The sequence below is a fragment of the Rattus norvegicus genome, chromosome 10, assembly GCF_021556685.1.
Source record: "Rattus norvegicus strain SHRSP/BbbUtx chromosome 10, alternate assembly SHRSP_T2T, whole genome shotgun sequence".
In the NCBI taxonomy this organism is placed as follows: Eukaryota; Metazoa; Chordata; class Mammalia; order Rodentia; family Muridae; genus Rattus; species Rattus norvegicus.
In genome coordinates, this window is record NC_141543.1 from 36,260,465 (window position 1) to 36,281,516 (window position 21,052).

Below are 21,052 nucleotides of genomic sequence, written 5' to 3' on the forward strand. Positions count from 1 at the left end.
TACATTTCATTTTCAATGAAGTGACCAAATAAATATTTATTACAAGAGTTAATGAACGCTCTCCCACATCAACTGAGATGTCTGTCTGGATATAAACAACTCAGCAATAATCAACCTTGTATTTAATGAGAACTTAAGCTATGCCAAGTGCTTTGATAATTTTTTTTTTTTAGGTTTTAGGGTTCTGTGTGTGTGTGTGTGTGTGTGTGTGTGTGTGTGTGTGTGTGTGTATAGAATCCTATGAAGGCCAAATTGATTTGGGAGCTGGGAACCCAACCTGAGATCACTGGACTATTCAACCATCTTTTCATCCCCTGTGGTAGAAATTTAATATATTTCAACCCATCTACTACTCATAACAACCCAGTAAGACTCAGACTCAATTTTACAATGAGGGTACTTAGACCTGACTGGTCACAGTTGACTTCACACAGCTAGCTCTATGGTAGAGACCAGGTTTGACACAGGCTCCTGCAGTAGCACAGCTGACACTTATGTCCTTGGCACACAACCCTGGCTCGTCTCTCTCTCTCTCTCTCTCTCTCTCTCCGGCTTTTGTTCCTACACCTGTCAATGTGTCCACCTGGACAATGTGGAGGCCCAGCAGAACCCCAAAGTTACCTAACTAATTAAGCTAAAGACATTTGAGATTCACAAAGAAAAGAAAGAAGCCTTCTGGAAATCCCCTTTACCTGACTTCATAACAGAAGATTCTGAGAAAGGAGGACTACCATAAATTCCCTTTTCAGGAAGGCGTCTGCCCCAAGGACAGAGACCAAGAGTAAATTGACCATAAAGGCCCTTCTCTGACTGGGTTTTTTTTTTCTCTTTTTTCCTTTTTCTTTTTTTCGGAGCTGGGGACCGAACCCAGGGCCTTGCGCTTCCTAGGCAAGCGCTCTACCACTGAGCTAAATCCCCAACCCCCTGACTGGGGTTTTATGACCCTGAAGACAACATTAAGACCAGTCACAACCTTATAGAAAACTATTGTCATAAACTTCTCTTTCACAGCTCTTCTAAGAGTCCACTTATCCTGTCCATGGGTGTCTTTTCTCCCTGCTCTCTTCCCCTACTGAGTTAGGAATATGGGCCCAGATTTCTAACTGCCCCCTATGTGACTGATCACCAGCACTCCTGTATGGATGTGCTTTACATATATGAACTCTTCCTAGCCAGTCTGTCCTCTCTCGGTCTCATTTGCATGTCCCTGAGTATAAAGTTGACAGAGTACGGGACAGGGGTTCCCTCCTGTACATCAAGTTTTTCAGGTGACATCTAGTACTTAATCCCACTGTGTATTAGTTGCCCCACAAGTCATAAATGTTGGCTATTCCCGAAAGACACTTGGTGCTGATTATTTCTACCACATTCAGTAGAACTCATTCTTTGGTCACATTTGTTGTTTATTAAAGGCAAGCAGTCCACCTGTCAGTCATCTTCCCATCAGACAGCTGTTCTACTCACTGAGCTCTTACCCAAGAACAGCATTCTTGAGAGAACTTGAGAGAGTTCAGGAACTGGTGAAACTTCAGTGGGTTTTCTCAAGATACTTGACCTTATTCAAAAGTCCCCTTCTAGAGAGTTGGCCCAGTGAATAGAGAACCTACATGACAGTTCACAACTGTCCGTAACTCTAGTTCCAGGGAATGCAGCACCCTCTTCCATCTCCATAGGCACCAGGTATGCACACTGCACACATATATACAAGCAGATAAAACATCCATACACACAAAAATGCTAAAATAAATAAATGTAGAAAAGAAAAAGAAATGAGCTAGCCCATGGTTCCTGACAACAACCCAATGTCTGCGTTTGACTTGGCTGTGTAGAACGAGTTCCCACAGCCGTGCTGATGCCATCCTGGCCTTCTAGAAATAAAGTTTTTGAGAGGCCTAGACCAGTGGCAGCTTGTCCACCCTGGGCCCTGCTATTTCAGGAGGCAAAAGACACGGAGCAGCAGCCAGATGGCACACAGGCAGCGAGCACACGCTCCCATTGCTACTCCTATTCACGCCTGCCCATCTCCAGGATGGCCTGCTTTCCCTCTGCAGCATACCACCAAGCTTTCTGAGGAGGCCCATCTGAGCCCCACTGAGTGCCTGAAGGGGATTGAGTTTCAGCCAGGAACGGCCCATATCAGCAGGACAGACAGTAAGCGAGGGCAAGTCTGGATGGTCAACTTGCCTGCTGCCTACATGGCAACAGGCGACAGCCACATGGCATTCACATCTTTCTTGAAGGATCTTACCTATTATCCCTCCTACCTTTCTTTTTATTTTTGCTCTCCCCCACCTGGCTGTCTTTAGAATTCACACAGCTAGGAAGAATAAAACAGTAAAACCTAGTGTAGGGCACTCCTGGCTCTGGCAAAAATTACTTAGGTTTTGTTTTGCTTGATTTGAAAATTCAAAGTCCCTAACTTCAACTTTAGTGGTTGCTTTTGTCTGCGTCAGAGTTCCCTAGTGGTGTGGCTCTGTCAGGGTTGCCCCCTCCTTAAATTCAGCTGTGAGAAGGAAGAGGCATGTGGGCCAAACCAAAACAGTCAGTTATCCCTGGAGATGTTTAGCTTTGATGGATACATGGTCCAAACTGGGCTGGTCAGAATCATCATCCCTAATGTTGGCCTCCTGGATGAGACAAACTTACCTGCTTTCCCCAAGTGTGGTTAACTGAAAACAAATGTTAACTATCCCTCCCAAGGGGCGAGGCCCTCTTTCTTTCAACTATTAGCTGCCTAGCTGCATCCAGGTAAAATGAAAATCAGAGGGAGAATTCTGACAATGCTTATTATGTGTCCAAATCAAGTGTCTCGGTTTCTAATGTTAATAATGTCCTTTCTATCATTCATTCACTATTCATTCCCTCACTCATTCACTCATATATGTTACTTGTGCACACTAGGCAAAAGCTCTACCCCTGAGGTATATTGTAAGGCCCCCATGTTCTGTTGAATGTGAATTTAGATGACGATGTCACTGCTAACAAGCATGTGTAGAAGAAACTGAACCAGAAGTCTGAGAGGTAGACCAGAAGACTCTGGTATTTTGGAGGATGCCCAAGAATTGCTGGTGGGTGGCTAGGTTTGGGATACTCTGTGAACCAAACCCCTTGCTTATAAGAATTGTCAAAGGCTTGGAGTTGTAGGAGAGATTTGATAATAATGGGGTAGAATTTTTAAATTAATTTTTAAATTTATGTTTATGTATATGGCTGTGGGGGGGTGCCTACAGAGGGGTAATTGACCTTCTGGAGCTGGAGTTAGAAGTGGTTATGGATGCTCGGAAGTGAACTTGGGTCTTCTGGAAGACAGCAGATGCTCTTAACTGTGGAGTCATCAACCCATCCCCGTGAGGTAGGATTATTTTTAAATATTTATTTATTTATTTATTTATTTATTTATTTATTTAGTGTGTGTGTGTGTGTGTGTGTGTGTACCACATGTATGAAGTTGCCTGCAAAAGCCAGGAAGCACTAAGTCCCCTGGGGTTGGAGTTACATGTGGCCCAATGTGAGTTCTCGGAACTGAACTTGAGTTTTCCTCAAGAGCCGCAAGCACCCTTAACCACAGAGCTGGCTCTCTATCCCCATGAAATAGAATTTAAGGAGCACTGAATCTTTGTAGAACTTAACATGAGGAGGTACACACACCCTATGGTATTCAGCAAGTAACCTCACCTGTACCTTGGTTACCCAATAAAACTCTTATCAACTTGGTTTTGGTGCTTAACTTATCTACAGTTGTATATCCACCACCCTGTACAGTGTCTGAAACATAGGGACCCAATAAATACTTGGTACTGGATGACATTCATGGCTTCATATAATTACCATTTAGAATGGTAGTACTGTTGCTAACATTTACTGATAATTTTGTGCTATAAGATGTTGTCTGAAAAACATCTTCATGATACATCTCTAATTCTTCCCATTCTTAAGAGAAAACTGAGGTGAAGATGCGAAATAATTTCTCTATAATTAGCGAGTGGCAAAATGGGGATTCTAATTTTAAATCCAGCCAGCTTGACTCCAAGTCGTAGAGTCTCAGTCAAAACTTAGATTATATTATTATTTTGAGACAGAGTCTCTCTATGCAGTCCTGGCAGGCCTAGAGTTTGCTATGCAGACCAGACTGACCCCGAATTTATAGAGATCCACCCAGTTCAACCTGAGTGCTGGGACCGAGGGAGCGTACCACAATACCCAGCTATTTATTTCACAACTCTTATGCCACACTCTTTAACCACAGTCTTCCTACTTGATTATATAGCCACTCATGACAGTCTATAAGAATGGTGCTCCAAGGGCTTGCACAATCTATAATCCACCTGGCTTCTTGTGGCAGCCCACACAATACATTTGGAAAGGAAGTGTTCTCCTGAAGAGGAAGAACACTGATGTATGATCGAAATCAAGAGTCAGGACCCAAATACAGAAAGCTGAGATGTGCAGTTTTACTTTCTGGGTCAGTGTGGGAGCTACAGACTAGGAGCTAAGACTGAACTAGTGATGTAGAGGATTATGGGGTGGGTAGGAAAGAAAATGGGAACTCAGAGTAGGAACAGGTGGCTCAAGTTTCAAGCCCCAAGGCAGTCCTGCCACCTGTGAAGGCAGAGAAGGAAGAGCTAATGAGTGGGCATGTGAGTATTCATTGCAACCAAGCTCGGATTGCCCACGAGTCGGGGAAGTGGGTGGAACATTGGGCAGAAACCACCTTCTGCACATCTTGAGCATGGAAACAATTGGTCCTAGAAGGGAAGCCATTAGAATGTGTCTGTAGTGACAATTTTGGAATTTTGGTTTCTTGTAAAAACACAGAAATATTATGAGAATGGGCTTTCGTGGGGTGTGGGGAGATGGAGCTGCTTCAGACTGTCCATCGCAGCTGACTGATTTGCCTCACGCTGAAGCAGAGAGAGGCAGGATTTTGCCAGCTGCATATAGTTTTTTGTGATCGTGTGACATTTAAATTCTGGGAACTTTTCAGATGGTATATAAATGTTAGGACCCCAAGAGGTGGGGTTGGCGGTTGTTGGTCATGGGGTGTGTGTGTGTGGTATGTGGTATGTGTGTGTGTGTGTGTGTGTGTGTGTGTCTGTGGTGTGTGGTGTGTGTGTGTGGTGTGTGTGGTGTGTTGTGTGTGTGTGTCTGTGGTGTGTGGTGTGTGGTGTGTGGTGTGTGTGTATGTGGGGTGTGTGTGTGTGTGTGTGTGTGTGTGTGTGTGTGTGTGTCTGATGGTGGATATTAGTTGGGTATTGTTAGTAGTCATTCTCAAAGAAGAAACAAAGAAATTAGATGCAGGTATTTCTCTCTTTCTCTCTGTCTCTGTCTCTCTGTTTCTGTCTGTCTGTCTCTGCCCCCCCCCCCATGTCTTTCTTTCTCTCCCATCTAGTGTTAAGCAGTGAAACTAGGAGTGACACATAGTGGGAAACTGAAGAACCGGCAAACTAGCAAAGGCTGGCTAGAGGTGTCAGCCAGCCACACACTTTGCACTTGGCCCTTTGGGTTTGGGTGCTTTGCTGTTGGCTTTTGGTCTGTTTATTTGCTTGCTTGTTTTGTTTACTTTTTGTTTTCATTTTGAATTACCGTACTGTCCGTTTCTTTTTCTTTTCTGAGTGTTTTGCCTGAATGTATATCTGCGCACCACTAGTGTGCCTGGTTTCCATGGAAGCCAGAAGACAGCATTAGAACCTGATGAACTGAAGTTATAGGGTGTTGTAAGCTACCCTGGTCCTCTGGAAGAGCAGCCAAGCCAGTGCTCTTAGCTGCTGAAAACCCTCCCTCTTTTTTTTTTTTTTAGGTAGCATGTCATTCTGTAGATCAGGTTGTCCTGAAACGCAGTATGTAGCCGTGTTGGCCCAGAACTCATGCTAGTCCTCCCTATTGAGTCCCCAGGTGTAGCATTGCAGGTGTGCGCCACCATGTTCCACCCAACTGGTCCTCTTGGAAATCTGGATAGCACTGAAGCAGACAAACACGGAAGAGTCTAGTAACCTGGGACGATAGTAAATTTGAGTTATGCACACACCCCTCTTCAAATACCTTGAACACAAACCCCTCTCTGAACAACACACCTAGAAACCTTAGAACCTACATCTAATTACCCATATCCTCCCCTGAACAATAGAGTGAATTTCTTCTCACTTAATGATTAAACTTGGACAATTTTCTGTCCAACTATAATCCCAATGTACCTTCTGTGAAGACCAGAAATACCTATCCAGCCTGAAATGCTTTTGGGTGCATGGACAGTAAGGCAAAATTATGTCTTCAGGGGTTGGGGATTTAGCTCAGTGGTAGAGCGCTTGCCTAGCAAGCACAAGGCCCTGGGTTCAGTCCCCAGCTCCGGGGGAAAAAAAAATTATGTCTTCAAATGACCGTTAGGGGACAGTCACCTATTTACCATCTTATGCCTGTGCATAATTGGGAAGGAACATGTGCAGCGTAAAAATGATCCTATGACATAATCGATCGATCAGAACTCCCATGACATCCTTTAGCCACCAAATCTCTCCTTTTAAACTCCCCGAAAGGGAGGGCCAAGCATCAATCAAGGTCCTTAAGTCTTTCGCTTGCATAGCCCGCTGCTGCTTTGCAGTGTATGCTAATCTTTTCTATTGCTTTGTTATGAATAAAGTTCCTTGCTGCTTTGAAAATCAGTGTAAGCTCTTATTTCAATTATTTGAATAAGAAGCTGTGAACCTGGAAATCCTAGACCCCTGACAGCAATCTTTGGTAAAAGTGTTGTCCCATGGCTGCCATACTGTGCTCTGAGCCTCTCCCAAGGAACTACTCGAGAGCCAACCGCCTGGGCTAAGCAATCCATGTCCACTGTCCATGTTCATTGCATGTAACAGACAGCTGAGTATGTTGTCTTTCAAAGCACATATCGGTTTAGTCTTACTTCAAAACTGTTGGTTCATTTAGCGAAGAATACATTTTCCCTGAGAAGGGATGGGCGCCTTCTCATTTATTTTTCAACCCTGGACACTTAAGTCGCTATAAAGAAGTTACTATGGAAACTGCTCCCAAACTTGCATGATAAAAAGGTAAAAGTGGAACGGAACACTCTGCTGATATGCAAATGATTAGTCTCTGGAGACCACCTTTTAAACAAACTCCTTCTGAGCCCTTTCGGGGGCTCTCTAAAGTGACAGGCGGACAGGGAGGGTTCTAGATGGCCCCCGTGGACTGTAAGCATGCCATAGGTGACAACTCAGGTTAAGTCAGATTGTGAGTGTCCGATGCCCATATTGTGCTTTGCGGATAAATGGCGAGCCTGGCTGTGCACTGATGAGAAGAGACCAGGGTATGGATGCGGCTTGTTTTGTACCAAGTCCATTCTGCAGATGTCCTCATGACTGGCCTGCTTGAAAGTTAACATGCTGAGCTCTTACTTAGGCAAAGCAGTTTCTCTTATCTGCTCTGGCTTCGTTTCATCTTTCGAATGCTGGGCTGGACAATACTTTCAACAGGAAAGTAAATCTCTTTTCTTTTGAAAGCTCCATTTCTCTGATTACCTCGGCACCTCTTTGCCTCCCTTCGCTACCTATGGCTCCAACTTCCTGAGCGTGATCTCCAGGGCACCTATCTTAAGGAATATGTGAGCCAGCTTTGTCTTGATTTCTGCTGTCTGTGGCTCTCGGTTTTGTTTGCTTCTTTTTTGGGACCATACTGATGTGCTTTCAAAGCTGCTTCCAACAACCAAGTAAATGCAAACTGATGTCTTGACCGAAGGATTCAAAGAGGACCCGGGTCTTGGCTACTTGCAGCCATTTCCCCTTCATTGTGAATCCTGGTTGTCTTGTGCTCCCTCTCCCAATTATTATTTTCTTGATCTTCTTACAGCCAGTTCCTTTGTATTGTTCCAGTTTTAGTTTATACTCAATCTCCTCAAACAGCCCTAAATATTCTGTTGTTTTTCCTCTGACGTTATCGTCTGTAACATTATGTTCTCGATTTTTTTTTCTTTTATTTTTTTCGGAGCTGGGGACCGAACCCAGGGCCTTGTGCTTGCTAGGCAAGCGCTCTACCACTGAGCTAAATCCCCAACCCCATGTTCTTGATTTTGACAAGCACTTATTCTCTCTAATTAAATATTTTCTTAATTGTTATGTTCCTCCTCCAGTGACTTTTAAGCTCCCAGGGAACTTGAATCCCGGCTGTAGCCTAGCTTGTACCACCGTGAAGATGCCCAGTAAATAGTGGCAGACTTTTTAAGTAAAAAAAAAAAAAAAAAAATATATATATATATATATATATATGTAGATATGTGTATATATGTATATATAAAACATTTAAGTACTTTGTGGTTTTATATCTTTATAAATAGATAATATTTAATTAAGCTTTTAATGATAATTTAAAAAGCAAGGTCTTATCACTTATTAATCCTGACTGACCTGGAACTTCCTATGTAAACCAGACTGTCCTCAAACTCATTGAGATTCCCCTGCTTCTGTCTCCCAAGCGCTAGAATTAAAGCAGTCTGCAACCAGGGCAGTTAAAAACCTATAAAAATTAAGGAGTTACATAAAGCAAAATTTAATATTACTCCAAATTTTATCACAAGCTTTGACTGACATAGTATGTGAAAACCTGATCAATTTCTTTGGCAGATCTCAAAAATTATGTATGCTTTTAGAAACCAAAATCACAAAGTTCTTGGGTATAATCAGATAGAATACATATAAGTATACTCTGTATGTGTACTGGTGGCTTTCTGGTTTCCAAACTATTGTGAACTAAGTTTCTGAGGCTTGTTACAAAGTATCTAACGAGGATACCAGGTAGCTGTTTACAGACAAAATCATTGTATCATAGAACTAGAGAAAAGATTTAGCATAAAATTCTTCACTTGTCAGGGCTGGAGTCCCGGGTTCAGTGATGTATAGATGCCTATATGTTTGGAAGCAGATGCAGAAACACGTGCGTAAATGAAGAACACGCACGCCAATCACACTCTGTGTAATCATGCTCAGCATCAGCATTGTACATTTGAAGAAGGTGAGCGCGAGTAAGTCTTGCAACTGTCGTGATGGCAGTCACCTGGAGGCTCTGTCTGAGGTCGCCAAGCCTCGGCGACCTCAACACGCCCGCGCTCCGGGGGCGCAGGACGCGGACTACAATTCCCGGCGTGCGGCGCGCGGCGCGGGCGGAAAGCCGGCCACTTCCGCCCCACGCAGCGCCGGTGCGGCCGCGTCTCGACGTGTCACTGGAGGCGCCGTGGCTGTGGCCGGGAGAAGGAGCTCTGGCTAGGGAGAGTTCACGGCGGTGGGTGGCGGCGGCGACCCCGACCTGGACCAGCCCCGGCGCGGAGGCGACTCGGGGTCCGTGGAGAGTGGCGGCGGGCGGCGGCGGGCCGGGCCGCGCGGGGCGCGATGCTGAACATGTGGAAGGTGCGGGAGCTGGTGGACAAAGCGTGAGTATCGGGGGGCAGTTGCGGCCGGCGCCGCGGCGGGGGCGGGGAGCGTGCGCACGGTGGTCCAGCGCGCGGGGGCACGCGGCACGCCCCCCCCCCCGCCCTGCGGCCTGGTGAAGGCGGCGGCCGCTGCGGGCCTGGGCCTCGGTCCCTGAGCTTCCCGCGGCGCAAAACCCCTCTCTCTGCTCGGGTCCCTGCTCCCCGGGACGTCCTCACTGCGCCCCTACCCCGCGCCTGGCAGGCGGGTGCTTTGATCGTACCCAGCTGGGAGTTTGGCCTCCTGGGCACCAGGCCGGGCTTGGGAGCGAGGGGATATGGTGCTCCGGTTCCTGGTAACCCCCAGGTTGTAATTCGGAGACACCTTAGGCCTGGCCGGGTATGCCCTTTACCTTGTTAGACACCTTTTAATTTCTAGTGAACCTGCAGAAGAGTGAGTGGGAGGTGTAACAAGTGGTCATTGCGGGCAGGCTGGAGTTGCTCAAGAGGAGACTCGCCCTTCGGGTTTTTCACACTAAGTGAAAGCAGATGACCAGACTTTTCTTGATTGTTTTCCTCTAACTTTTCCCACTACTCTTCGTTTTGGGGTGGGCCGCTTATTCCATTAGTTTTCATTAAATAAAAATTTCTCTTAACGAGAAAACAAAGCCAAGTCTATATCCTGTTGACCCGCTTTTAACTCCTTTCAGACTGAAATAACTCAGTGCTTTATTATACTGAGAAACCCTTAACACTTAAGTTGAGCCTATTGAAAATAATAGTTGGTCTTTTAGGTCACCAGGAAATAAGAGTTTAAATATTTAACCAGCCCTCTTCCTTTTTGGGTTTTTGTGATTATGCAATAAGTGTGGTAAGAAAACAGTTCTTTTGAACCGCCCACCTAACCTGAAACCAGGAAGTGTAGAAGCTCTTTCTGACCCCAGAAAACAACATACTTTAAAGCGACTTGGCTGATGCTTCTGATGGAACCAGAGGTTGACGGGTGCTTTCAAACTGGCTTTGCTACCAAGAAATTGGTCAAGTGCTTACAAGAGTACGGTTTTCAGAACCGGAAGTGCTGGGTTCTTAAGTTCGTAGTAGTCCTATCTTCTCCAGAATCCCTCTTGGTCTATGAGGGTGACGAGCCAGAGGCTTCCATTTCGTATGATTCCTCATAATGCAACACGTTCATGTCTGTGCTTCTGAAAGAGAGCCGTTTTCCAACTTTGGAGTAAGATAAACCTCACTGAGAAACTGCAAGTCTGAAGAGGTTTTGCTTTAGTGGTTTTATTAGTCATTTTTTCCATTAAGTGTGCAGAAATTTATATGGGACCATTTCACTACTTGTAAACTTAATGTTTTTGCCAAAGAGAAAAATTGCTTTTACAGATCCATGGGTGTTTCAGTATATCATATGAGAAGTAGAATACCAAATTAGTGTTGAAGTCTCAACAAAACTGCCCACACCTCTGCTTCCAAGTCAGGATAGCTGAAGAAAATTACTAAGAAGCCCACCGCTACCAAATGTGCCACACTGCAGTCTGAAGAGACAGTGAAACAAGTCTCCTGTCTTTCTGCCCAATGTGGATCACAGCCTTCAGCCAGTTCACTCAAGGATGTGTAAGAATGTTACTACCAAGAACTTGCTCAAACTCTTTTGTGTACCTGATACACTGAAATTGAAACAGGAGGCAATTTCACTGATGAGTGCCCAGTAGTTGATTTCCCTCTTTAGCTGGCAGGAAGAAAATCCTTTAAAATGTAATCATTGTACAGAACCATGTACTGTTACACTGTATGCTTAGAAAGTCAGGAGGGGGTGAAACACATTCATAGAGTGGCTGATTGGTTTCTTAGAGGGACAAAGTTATGAGGTAACTGCAGAGGAGGAGACAGTCAACGAGATTAACACGGGAGCCCTAGTAGCGAGATTACCAAAATATGGTGATGGTTCAGGTTCTGGCACTGCCTCTCACCAGCTCTGTGTAATTTGAGGTAGAATAACTCCACACCTCAGTTTTCTTATTTGTAAAGTGATGGTTGTGGGCTACATCTAACTTCAGATTCGTCGGTATTTGATGAAGTAAATTTCTACTGAGGAAACACTAACTACAACTAGCATTTCACATTAGCAAACACGTTTGGAAAATCATGGCCTTCCAGAGACAGTTTAGTTTGAAAAGAGTGGTTTTGTTGTTGTTGTTGTTGTTGTTGTTGTTGTTTGTTTTTACATGATAATCAAAGAGACCTGGAGAATAGCTCTTCTGTTAAGAGTATGTATTGCCCTCTGGGGGACCAGAAGATAATTCCCAGTGCCAGCTCATGACCTGCAACTCCAGTTCCAAGTAATCCAAAGCCTCTGGCCTCCATGACTACCCTCCACCACACACGTGCACACACACACAGCCAACGGTGAAGTAAAACTCTTTTTAAGATGATGATTAAAGGTTGAGGCTATAGCTCAGTGGTGGGGCACTTGCTTGTGTTGCGTGTGTATGGCCCTGGGTTCAATCCCAGTGCTGGGGCAGCAAGTTAATTTTCTTAAAAGTTAAGCATAGTGGCACATACCTGTAATATCCATTCTTGGAAGGCAGAAGCAAGAAGAGTTCAGGGTCAGTCTCTGCGACATAGACCCTTTGAAGCCAGCTAGGCTAAGGGAGACTCTTTTTTTTGGGGAGGGGGCATTGTGAATAAGGATAAGGGATATATAGCTCAGTAGTAGAATGCTTTTCTGATATGTGGAAGTCCTGGATACAGCAAAGTATAGTCAAAAAGATGGCCAAGGAATGTTATATTTAAATGTTCGAAGTAATCACTAAGTACAGCTCATGACTCAGGAAAACTAAGACGTTTAGTGTATATCCACTAGCAAATGTGACTTATTTTCAAAACGGTAAATGTTTTTGTGAACATTTAATGTCCCCCCTTCCAAATGTTTCTGTATCCCAGAACAACACTTGGGTCCTGTGTGGGCTGTGCTCAAAAGTAAGGGGAGATGTCAAATGCTCTCCCTTGACTGTCTAAAGACTTCTGGGAAGTAGGGAGTGGCGTCCCTCTGGCTGCACCTCCTGGTGGTATAAAATGGGTCTAGAACAGAACGTTATGAAACAGCAAGACAGCAGATAAGGCCACACAGGCCTCCGGAGCTGGGGCCCCCATTTCCTCCCATCTTGTCTAGCTGCTCACAAGGCAACTGTGGCAGGAAAGGATAAGTGAAGACACTTGCAGCTGAGCTAGCTAGGCGTTATCTGTGACCCAAATTCAAAACTACAACAAATTGGATACATTTATAATCCGTAATCCCATACCAGGTATGAATAGAAAGTCTTGTAGCTCTAGCATTTTCTCTGGGAATCTGGGGAAATCCGGCAACAGTGACATTCGTGGTTCTGGTACCAAGGAGCTGCCGCTGGCTCTGCAACCCAACGCACCATTCTCTTTCCTTACGGGGAGTCATGCATTCCGCCAGCAGACCTTTCTTAATTGTTTAAGCAGTCCTGGCTGTGCAAGGGCAAGGCATCTGTGGTAGTCAGTCCATTTTAGGTTATTCTCTCAGTTACAGCCGCTCCTGCCTTTAGCTATTCACCGCCATACATTAGTGTTTAGCTAACATGATAGAGCTGTGTGCACTGGTTCGAGAAAGCTTTGCTGTTCAGAGGACAGCATCCTCAGTTGTTGGAACAGGTCACACATTTGTTGTAACTTAGATTAACTTCTGTGGAACTCGCACAGTGCAGCCCACACTTGGCAGAGAGCTTCGCTCCATCCACTGTAATGTGAACACTCCTGGTTTTGCCTTCCTTTCATCCCCCGACTCGTGTTTTCCCTCATCTTGACCATAAGTCTTTATTCAGTTCTTGGAACTTGAAATCAAAGGTGAGAAGGTGGTTGTCAGCTCTGATCTTCTGAGAACAACTGCTCTCAACCAGTTGTCGAGAATTGTTGCTGTTTAGACGATGAATCAGTTATTCTCCTTTCTTCTGGTAGCAGGACACAGCAGGTATTAAGAATTTTTTTTTTTTTTAAAGATTTATTTATTTTATGTATGTAAGTACACTGCAGCTTACCAGACAAACCAGAAGAGGGCATCGGATCCTGTTACAGATGGTTGTGAACCACCATGTGGTTGCTGGGATTTGAACTCAGGACCTCTGGAAGAGCAGTCAGTGCTCTTAACCACTGAGCAATCTCTCCAGCCCAGGTATTAAGAATTTAATTCCAGAGAAAGATGAGTTAGTTTCCCTTTTGCCAGCATTTCACCAGGTAATGGTCAGACGCTTAAGGTAGTACGTTTAGCACTGATGTCCGGTTCTTCTTAAAAGCCCATACCTGCCCTGTACCTTACAGTGTGCATTTTAGTTTTTAGTTTACAAGTACTTGTGTGTTCACTAATATGTCCACTGAGGTACTCAGCCATTTTTATTTTAAGCATGACTTACTAGTCATGCTCCAAGTATTTACAATATGGCTCCACAGTTGTGTGTGTGTGTGTGTGTGTGTGTGTGTGTGTGTGTGTACGGCTGCACATGTTCCTATATTGCTTTTCATACTCCTTAATGATATGTAGTAATTCCTTTAAGACGAAAAAAATGGCTTAAAAATGATAGCTTGGTTGCTAAAGTGCTTAGTATTTAGGAGGCCATATTTGAAATTTTGTGTAATAAAAGCTGAAAATAAGTGGCAGCACCAAGGATGTAGATGTAGAAAGTAAAATAATAAAGCCTCTAGAAGATTTTAGAAGTTCACTCTGCTGCCTGTATTCATGCAGACTGCTTTCTTTTAGGGGGCGAGAATGGATGGGACACGGTTTTGTGTAGTCTAGGATGGCATTTTAGAGCAAATTTCAGATTCTATATTATGTTATTTATTCTGTAAATGAATTAGTTTCTAAAAGGTACGGAGTTGTCTTATTATGTATTTGTGTGTATGGTCTTTTAACTTTATGTGTGTATGTGTGTGTGGGGGCCTGTATATTAGTATAGCATGAAGACCAGAACAGGATGTTGGATTCTGGGAGCTGGAATTACAGTCAGTTGTGAGCCTTACTATGTAGGTGCTGGATACCAAATCCTGGTCCTCTGCAAGAACCGAAGGCACCTATAACCACTGAGCCCCTCCTCTCCAGCCCTGTAATTTGTCTCTAATGTTCTGATTAGTAGATACATCTCTTTGTCCTCCAGTTATGCCAGTCCTCCCTTAATCTCTTGTTCTGTAAGTCAGACTCCCACTTTAAAAAAAAAAAAAATCTCTTACTGCTTGTTTGTTGTTCAAGGGCCTAGGTTATTTGAATTTCTTTCAGTCTGTATTTTGCAAATTCTACCCCCCTTGTGGCGTGTGAATGTTCTTGTCCAGTGTGTCACCTATGTTTTTTGGGTTTTTTTTGTTTTTTTTTTTTTCTTTCTTTTTTTTCCGGAGCTGGGGACCGAACCCAGGGCCTTGCGCTTGCTAGGCAAACGCTCTACCACTGAGCTAAATCCCCAACCCCAGTGTGTCACCTATAAAATGGCATCTGTGTCTAGTTAGTTGATAGATTCCATCTCCAGTTTGAAGAAGCAAGAAGCTTCCTAGATTGGAAGTACCTTCTTATGACTTCTGGTGTTTCTTATACACAGAGTTAACACCTTTGAGTCCCAGCTAAACTTTACTTTCAGGACTATATACCCTTGTCACATCCTATGAGCTTTCTTAGCCGACTTCTGTATGCTCATCCATCTTTGCTCGCCAAAGACACTTCTCAACACAATCAGGTATCTCTAGGTAGTGCTTTCTGAGTCTGGAAGCCACTGATGGATCAAAGATTAGACATGGATTGAAATCTTAGGACTGCTACTGAGAATTAGTCCTTGTGGTGTTAGAGCAGTACCTCTGACATCCCCATCTGTAAAAAAAAACATGGTTGGTTGTTTTAAAGGTTCATGGGTGTTAAGCAGAAACCTTTTTAAAGATGTTTGATATTCGCTACCTTCTTGGGTAACCTGTTACTGTTTTGTTACAGTATCACTACTACTTAGGAAACAGCACAGTGAGAGAATAAAGATACAGTAGATGGCTTCCTGCTGTGTAAGGCCTGTGGCCTGATAACGAGCCCACTGCTCACAATGGGCTTTTTCATAGGTATTTGTTTTTATATTATGTGTGTGAATGTTTGCATTATATGTGTGCACACTGCTCATGTTTAGTTCCTGTGAAGGCCAGAAGAAGGAGGCAAATTCTCTAGAACTGGAGTTAGAGACTATTGTGAAGTGTCACATGCAGGCTGGGAACCAAATCCAGGTCCTCTGTGAGAGCAGCAAATACTCTTAACCACTAGCCATTTCTCTAACCCTACAATGGGCACTCTTTTTCTGGAACTTTTTACTTTCTCTTATTGTCTGGTTTTTACTTTTCTTATTTTATTCTTCTAAGGAGAAGGACTCCCTAGGCTCGAGCTTGCTATGTAACACCACCTTTCTCCACCGTGTCCCTCTACCCTGAGTGCTGGCACTGTAGTTGTGTGACACCATGTTGAGCCTTTTTGCTAAACATTGCTGTGCATGCATTGCGTTGTTTCCACCACATCCTGAATGCTTTTGCATGAATATTGTGAGCATGTTGCAGAGTATTCTTTCAAAAGACATATTGAAGACTGAAGTGTTTGGGAAGACATATTGCAGTTTCCACCTGCCAGCCCCACTGTGCCACTCAGCCTGTTTTGTATTTCCCTAAGATTTAAAAAATATTGCTTATGTAAAACATTTTATCTAAAACATAAAAAGATTTTATGAAGACAATTGGAGCCGGCATTTCATCCTTAAACTGGGCAGTAAGATACCTCTGAAGTATGTGGTAACAGATACACAGTTTCTCTCTCTTGAGGATTTAGTTAGTTTTTATCTGTCTGAATGTGTGTGCCTGCATGAATGTGTAATTAGAGGTCAGGGGGCTTTCTAGGTCGGCAGTGAAAGCCTTTTTAAATTCACTGAGGCCCTTCAATATGAAAGTTGAGGACAGGTAAATGATGTAACAAATTCACATATGGAAGCCAAAATATAGCTATTTCTGAGTAGATTAAACTAATGATTTGTTAAATACAAATGATTCTGTTAGTATGCAACAATAACAGTAAGTTTTGTATTTAACTTCAGAGTCTAGCAACTAATTATTTTAGAATGCCTTGACATGAATTTTGTTAATTTCTTAATTTAGGAGAGTACTTAAATGCTATGTATAATTTGAATATAAAATTTTTTCACAATCTTTTGCTTTTCTTTAAAAACAAAAAATAGAAAGTTACTATATGACCTTGCCTAGTCTAGAACTCTGTGTAGACGAACTTGCAGGGATCACACACACACACACACACACACACACACACACACACACACACACACACACACACACAGAGCCTTTGCCTCTCAAGTGCTGGGATTGCACGTACAAAGCACAACACCACCGAACTATAATTTTTCTTTATGACAGAGTCTCATGACGCTGAACTCTCTTGAACTTATGATCATCCTGCTTCTGCCTCCCAGGTACTAGAGTAACAAGGGAATGCCATCATGTCTGAAACACAAAGGGCTGGGGATTGAACCCAGGGCCCTGTGCGTGCAAGACAGGCTGTACATTTTGATGCACGGCCCTGAATTTCATGACATGCACACAGTCAGCGTTGCTGGTCACTTTCCCACATGCTTTTGTAGCATTTCAGTTAGTCTCATCTGGACAACTTTGTATTCTGTAGTGGAAATGCCATAGGTTGTAAATTCAGGTTTTTGTTGCTTTGTCTTTTAGACAGCTCTCTGCATAGCCCTGGCTGTACTGGAACTCACTGTAGTTCAGGATAACCTTGAACTCACAGAGATCTGCCTCCCAAGTGCTGGGATTAAAGTCATGCGCTGCCACTCCCAGCCAAGTTCTGTTTTATTTTATTTTTCTTGACATTTCATGCATTTTTATCAAATCTGAAAAATAATGTTTCAGGCTTGCTGGTGTTTTCTGCAATTTTTCTCCAATTTATTATTATCTTTGTTTGTTTTTGAACCAGGGCCTCATTATATATACAGGCTGGCTTCAAACTTGATTGTGATCCTCCTGCCTCAGCCCACAGTACTGGGATTGCAGGTGTCTGCCCTGTTTGTATTTGTCTCTTTTCAGGTGGATAAAGCCAAGTATTTTAGCCACCTAAATATTCTTAGTTCGCCATGTTTGGGCCATGGTTATGTGTGGTACTGAGTGGGCTTTTGGCATGTAGCTCATTTATCAGGGGGCTAAATAAAAGTTTGTAACGGGGCTGACATGATGGGTCAGTGATTCAGTGAGGAACGGCCTTGCTGTACAGGTCTGGAGTCTAGAGTTTGACCTGTAAAACCCATGTGGATGAGTCAAGGTTCTCTAGAGTCACAGAACTTCTGGAATGAATATATATTTATGGAATTTATTGGAATGACTTACAAGCCGCAGTCCAGCTAATCCAACAGTGGGAGCTGTGAATGGGAAGTCCAAGAATCTAGTGGTTGCTCAGTCCACGAGGCTGGATGTCTCAGCTGGGCTGTTGTAAGAGATGGGATCCTGATGAAATCTCCCCCCGCCCTGTGGAAGCCGCATGGAAGAAAGGGCAACTGTCAAGTTCGATTTGAAATCTGAAGTAGTAAAGTACTTTTTCCCGATGAGTGTTAATTTGCAAAGGATTGACACCAGTAACTCCCTTTCAGTTCTAGAGGATCAGATACTTTCTTCTGGCCTCTGTGAACATCAGGACCACATTTTTTTTCCTAATCTTTAAAACTAATAAAATCTTGAAGTACCTTTTATTGTTTGACGATTTCATACATGTATAGCGTATCTTGATCATACATACCCCTTAATCCCTGTTCCCACAGGTTTAATCTTCTAGTGAGGAAATTGGCTACAAAAGTCCTGGGGCATCCTGAGCTGACAGACCTGCAGATAGTCTAGGCTAAAGTCACAGCCACCTGTTTTCAGGACATGAGCTTCAGACTTTGCTACTCTTCCAAAGGCATCACCCAAAAGGGAGTTACTGGCGTAAACCTTTTGCAAATTAACACTCATCTGGAAAAATACTTTACTACTTAAGATTTCAAACCAAACTTGACAGTTGCCCTCTTTTCCATGTGCCTTCCACAGGAGAGAGCTCTACTGTTCTCTTGCGTACACACACACACACACACACACAATCTGTTATGTGAGCTGACTCAGAATGGAGGAGGAACATATATTTTCATATGTGAGAGAGGAAGCCTGCACTGTGTCATGAAAGCATTCTCTGGCATCAGCCTCAAAGCCTGATGTCCCATTTGCTGGAGGTATCACTCTGCAGAGTCAGTGGTGAATTGATGTGAAAAACTTTCACAGCTCTTTAGTTTCAGTGAGGTAAGCTGCAGAGAGCTTGCCAGTGTTCAGCAGACTTTAAGAAGTCTCACTAAGTTCCCACTCAGCTCTGCAGAGAACCGACAACATGAAACCAGACCCTGGGGTTTTTGTGGACTCTCTGGTTCTGTGAAGTTGCACTTAAAGCAGCACTGTACAGAATGCTCTTCCAGTTTGGATACTTCAAGTAACATAGAGCCAGACCAACGCCTGATGAAGATCCTAGTGTTCAGTCGTGATTGCTGACAGAAATTCAAGTGAGATAGCAAACTCTGGGTCATAAGTCCGATTACACCCTCACTTGATAAGTTGCTCCCAGATGGTCCAAGCCTCTGTTGATGGCAGTGAGCACTGGGTGGGGAGGACAGGACAGCCCCTTCTGCCCTCAGCAGTAGTCCAGAGTCAGTCATTTGAAGTAGTTATTTTATTAGCTATTATTTTACCTTGTTAGCTATTATGTCAAAAAAGTCAAACCTAATCTTGAAGATTTGCTAATATATGAGTTTAATCACAGGTAAAAATGAAAAAGAAAAGAGGGTAGTTACAGTGACACACACCTGTCATCCTAACATTTGGGAAGTGGATCAGGAATTCATGGTCATCCTTGACTGACTAACAAGTTTGTGGCTAGCCTGAGCTACACAAGACCTGTTTGTGTTCACAGAAGTGAAGTCATGGACATTATTACCCTGTTAAAGTACAGATTTCCTATTGTCTTTGTTGGGAGTGTTTTAGAATCATAGATAGCTAATTTAGTGTTGATATTTGGTACTGTATCTGAAATTAATTGGGCAGTAGTGACAACAGTTTATGAGAGATAGAATCAAGATGCCCTGTGGGGCATTTGTGTACCCAGAGAGAATCTCCTGCCTCCCACCTGCAGGATGTTGGATCTTCATCCTGCTCAATGGCTTTCCTTGGAAGGCTCAGTTATCCAAGTTGTTTTAGGTTTTTATCCATTCCTTAGAGTGAAATAGTACATTGATAAAACTACTTGAACATAATGTTTTAAGTAAGGTACCACCTTAAAAAGATAGCCAGTCAGGACTGTGCCAGAGCTGACCAGATTCTCTGGGTTTCAGTTTTATTTTTCATGAAGTGTGGTTAGAATCATGGGAAAGGGAGACAGCTACTTCTGTGTGAAATGGTTGTAGCTCACCAGTAGCTGTTATAAGATTAAATGGCCTAGTTGGTGTATTGGGAAAAGATTTTTACCATTGTGCTCTGTAGATTTTTGTTCTTCAGTTTTCTGAGCTTTGCCATTTTGAGATAGCTTTAAAAGTTGTAATTCGTGATCATCAAGGTGGCTCAAAGGTGCTTGTCACCAAGCCTGATAATCTAGTTCAGGTCCCAGAATTTGCACTGTAACAGGACAGAACCAACTTTTTCAAATTGTCCACTGGCCTCTACATATCAATACCTACCCCCATGGATTAATGAGTTTTTTTTAAAGCTATGACCCAAAGGTTTTAAGGTTACATAATGACAGAATTTTTCCAGGTAAGTTTTAATTCAAAGCAATTTAAAATTTATTCACTCAAGCATGGTGGCAAGACTTTTAATGTCAGCACTTAGGCGGCATAGTCTAATAAGTCCCTGAATTTGAGGCCCGCCTGTTCTAGGCCAGCCAGAGCTACATAGTGAAACCCTATTTATACATACATACATACATACATACATACATACACACACACACACACACACACACACACACACACACACACACACATTACAAATAGTATGCTACTTTTATAACATTTTAACCTCTTTTAAATGCAGCAATTTTACTATTAAAATGCTGTAGTAGCTACTTTATTATGCTTGTAAAAACTAGAATTGGAATCTATCATGCAAATAAAGTTTTTAGACTATATTCATTTTTAAAAGTACCTTGGATATTTGATCTGTTTGGCAAAGAGTTTAACATGATACCCCTTGTTGAGAATACTACTACAAGTGCCCTTTCCCTTTTTAAAAAGATTGGTCTACTGAAAAGCAGCTAATTATGCATTCGGCATTATTGAGATTGGTCGTGTAGCATAAACTGATCATTTTAAACTGTTTAGAACCTAGTACACTGCTGTATGGACAGTAAGGGCCCATTCTCACATAGGCCAGGCTATCCTAAAACATAATGTCTCACCAAGGATCTTGAACTTATGAGGCTCCACCTCCCCACTGGTAGCACTCCTGGTTTGATGTGGTACAGTAGGTAGAACCCAGGGCCTCATGCATGCTAAGCTAGCAATCCTCCAACTAGGCTATAACCTTTGTTCCTGATTTTATTTT

General features: G+C 43.2%; 1 protein-coding gene across 2 annotated transcripts in view; it reads left to right on the forward strand.

Moving 5' to 3' along the window:
- The first annotated feature begins 9,186 nt into the window (after positions 1–9,186).
- Positions 9,187–21,052, forward strand: part of Clint1 (clathrin interactor 1) — a 54,570-nt gene continuing 42,704 nt past the window's right edge. The window contains exon 1 of one of the 2 annotated variants that reach the window (XM_087572862.1): positions 9,187–9,418. In XM_087572862.1, the coding sequence (XP_087428988.1) occupies positions 9,378–9,418 (41 nt within the window). In that variant the 5' untranslated portion in view covers positions 9,187–9,377. The remainder of the gene's footprint in view (positions 9,419–21,052) is intronic. The other variant, NM_001415157.1, reaches the window with a different exon arrangement.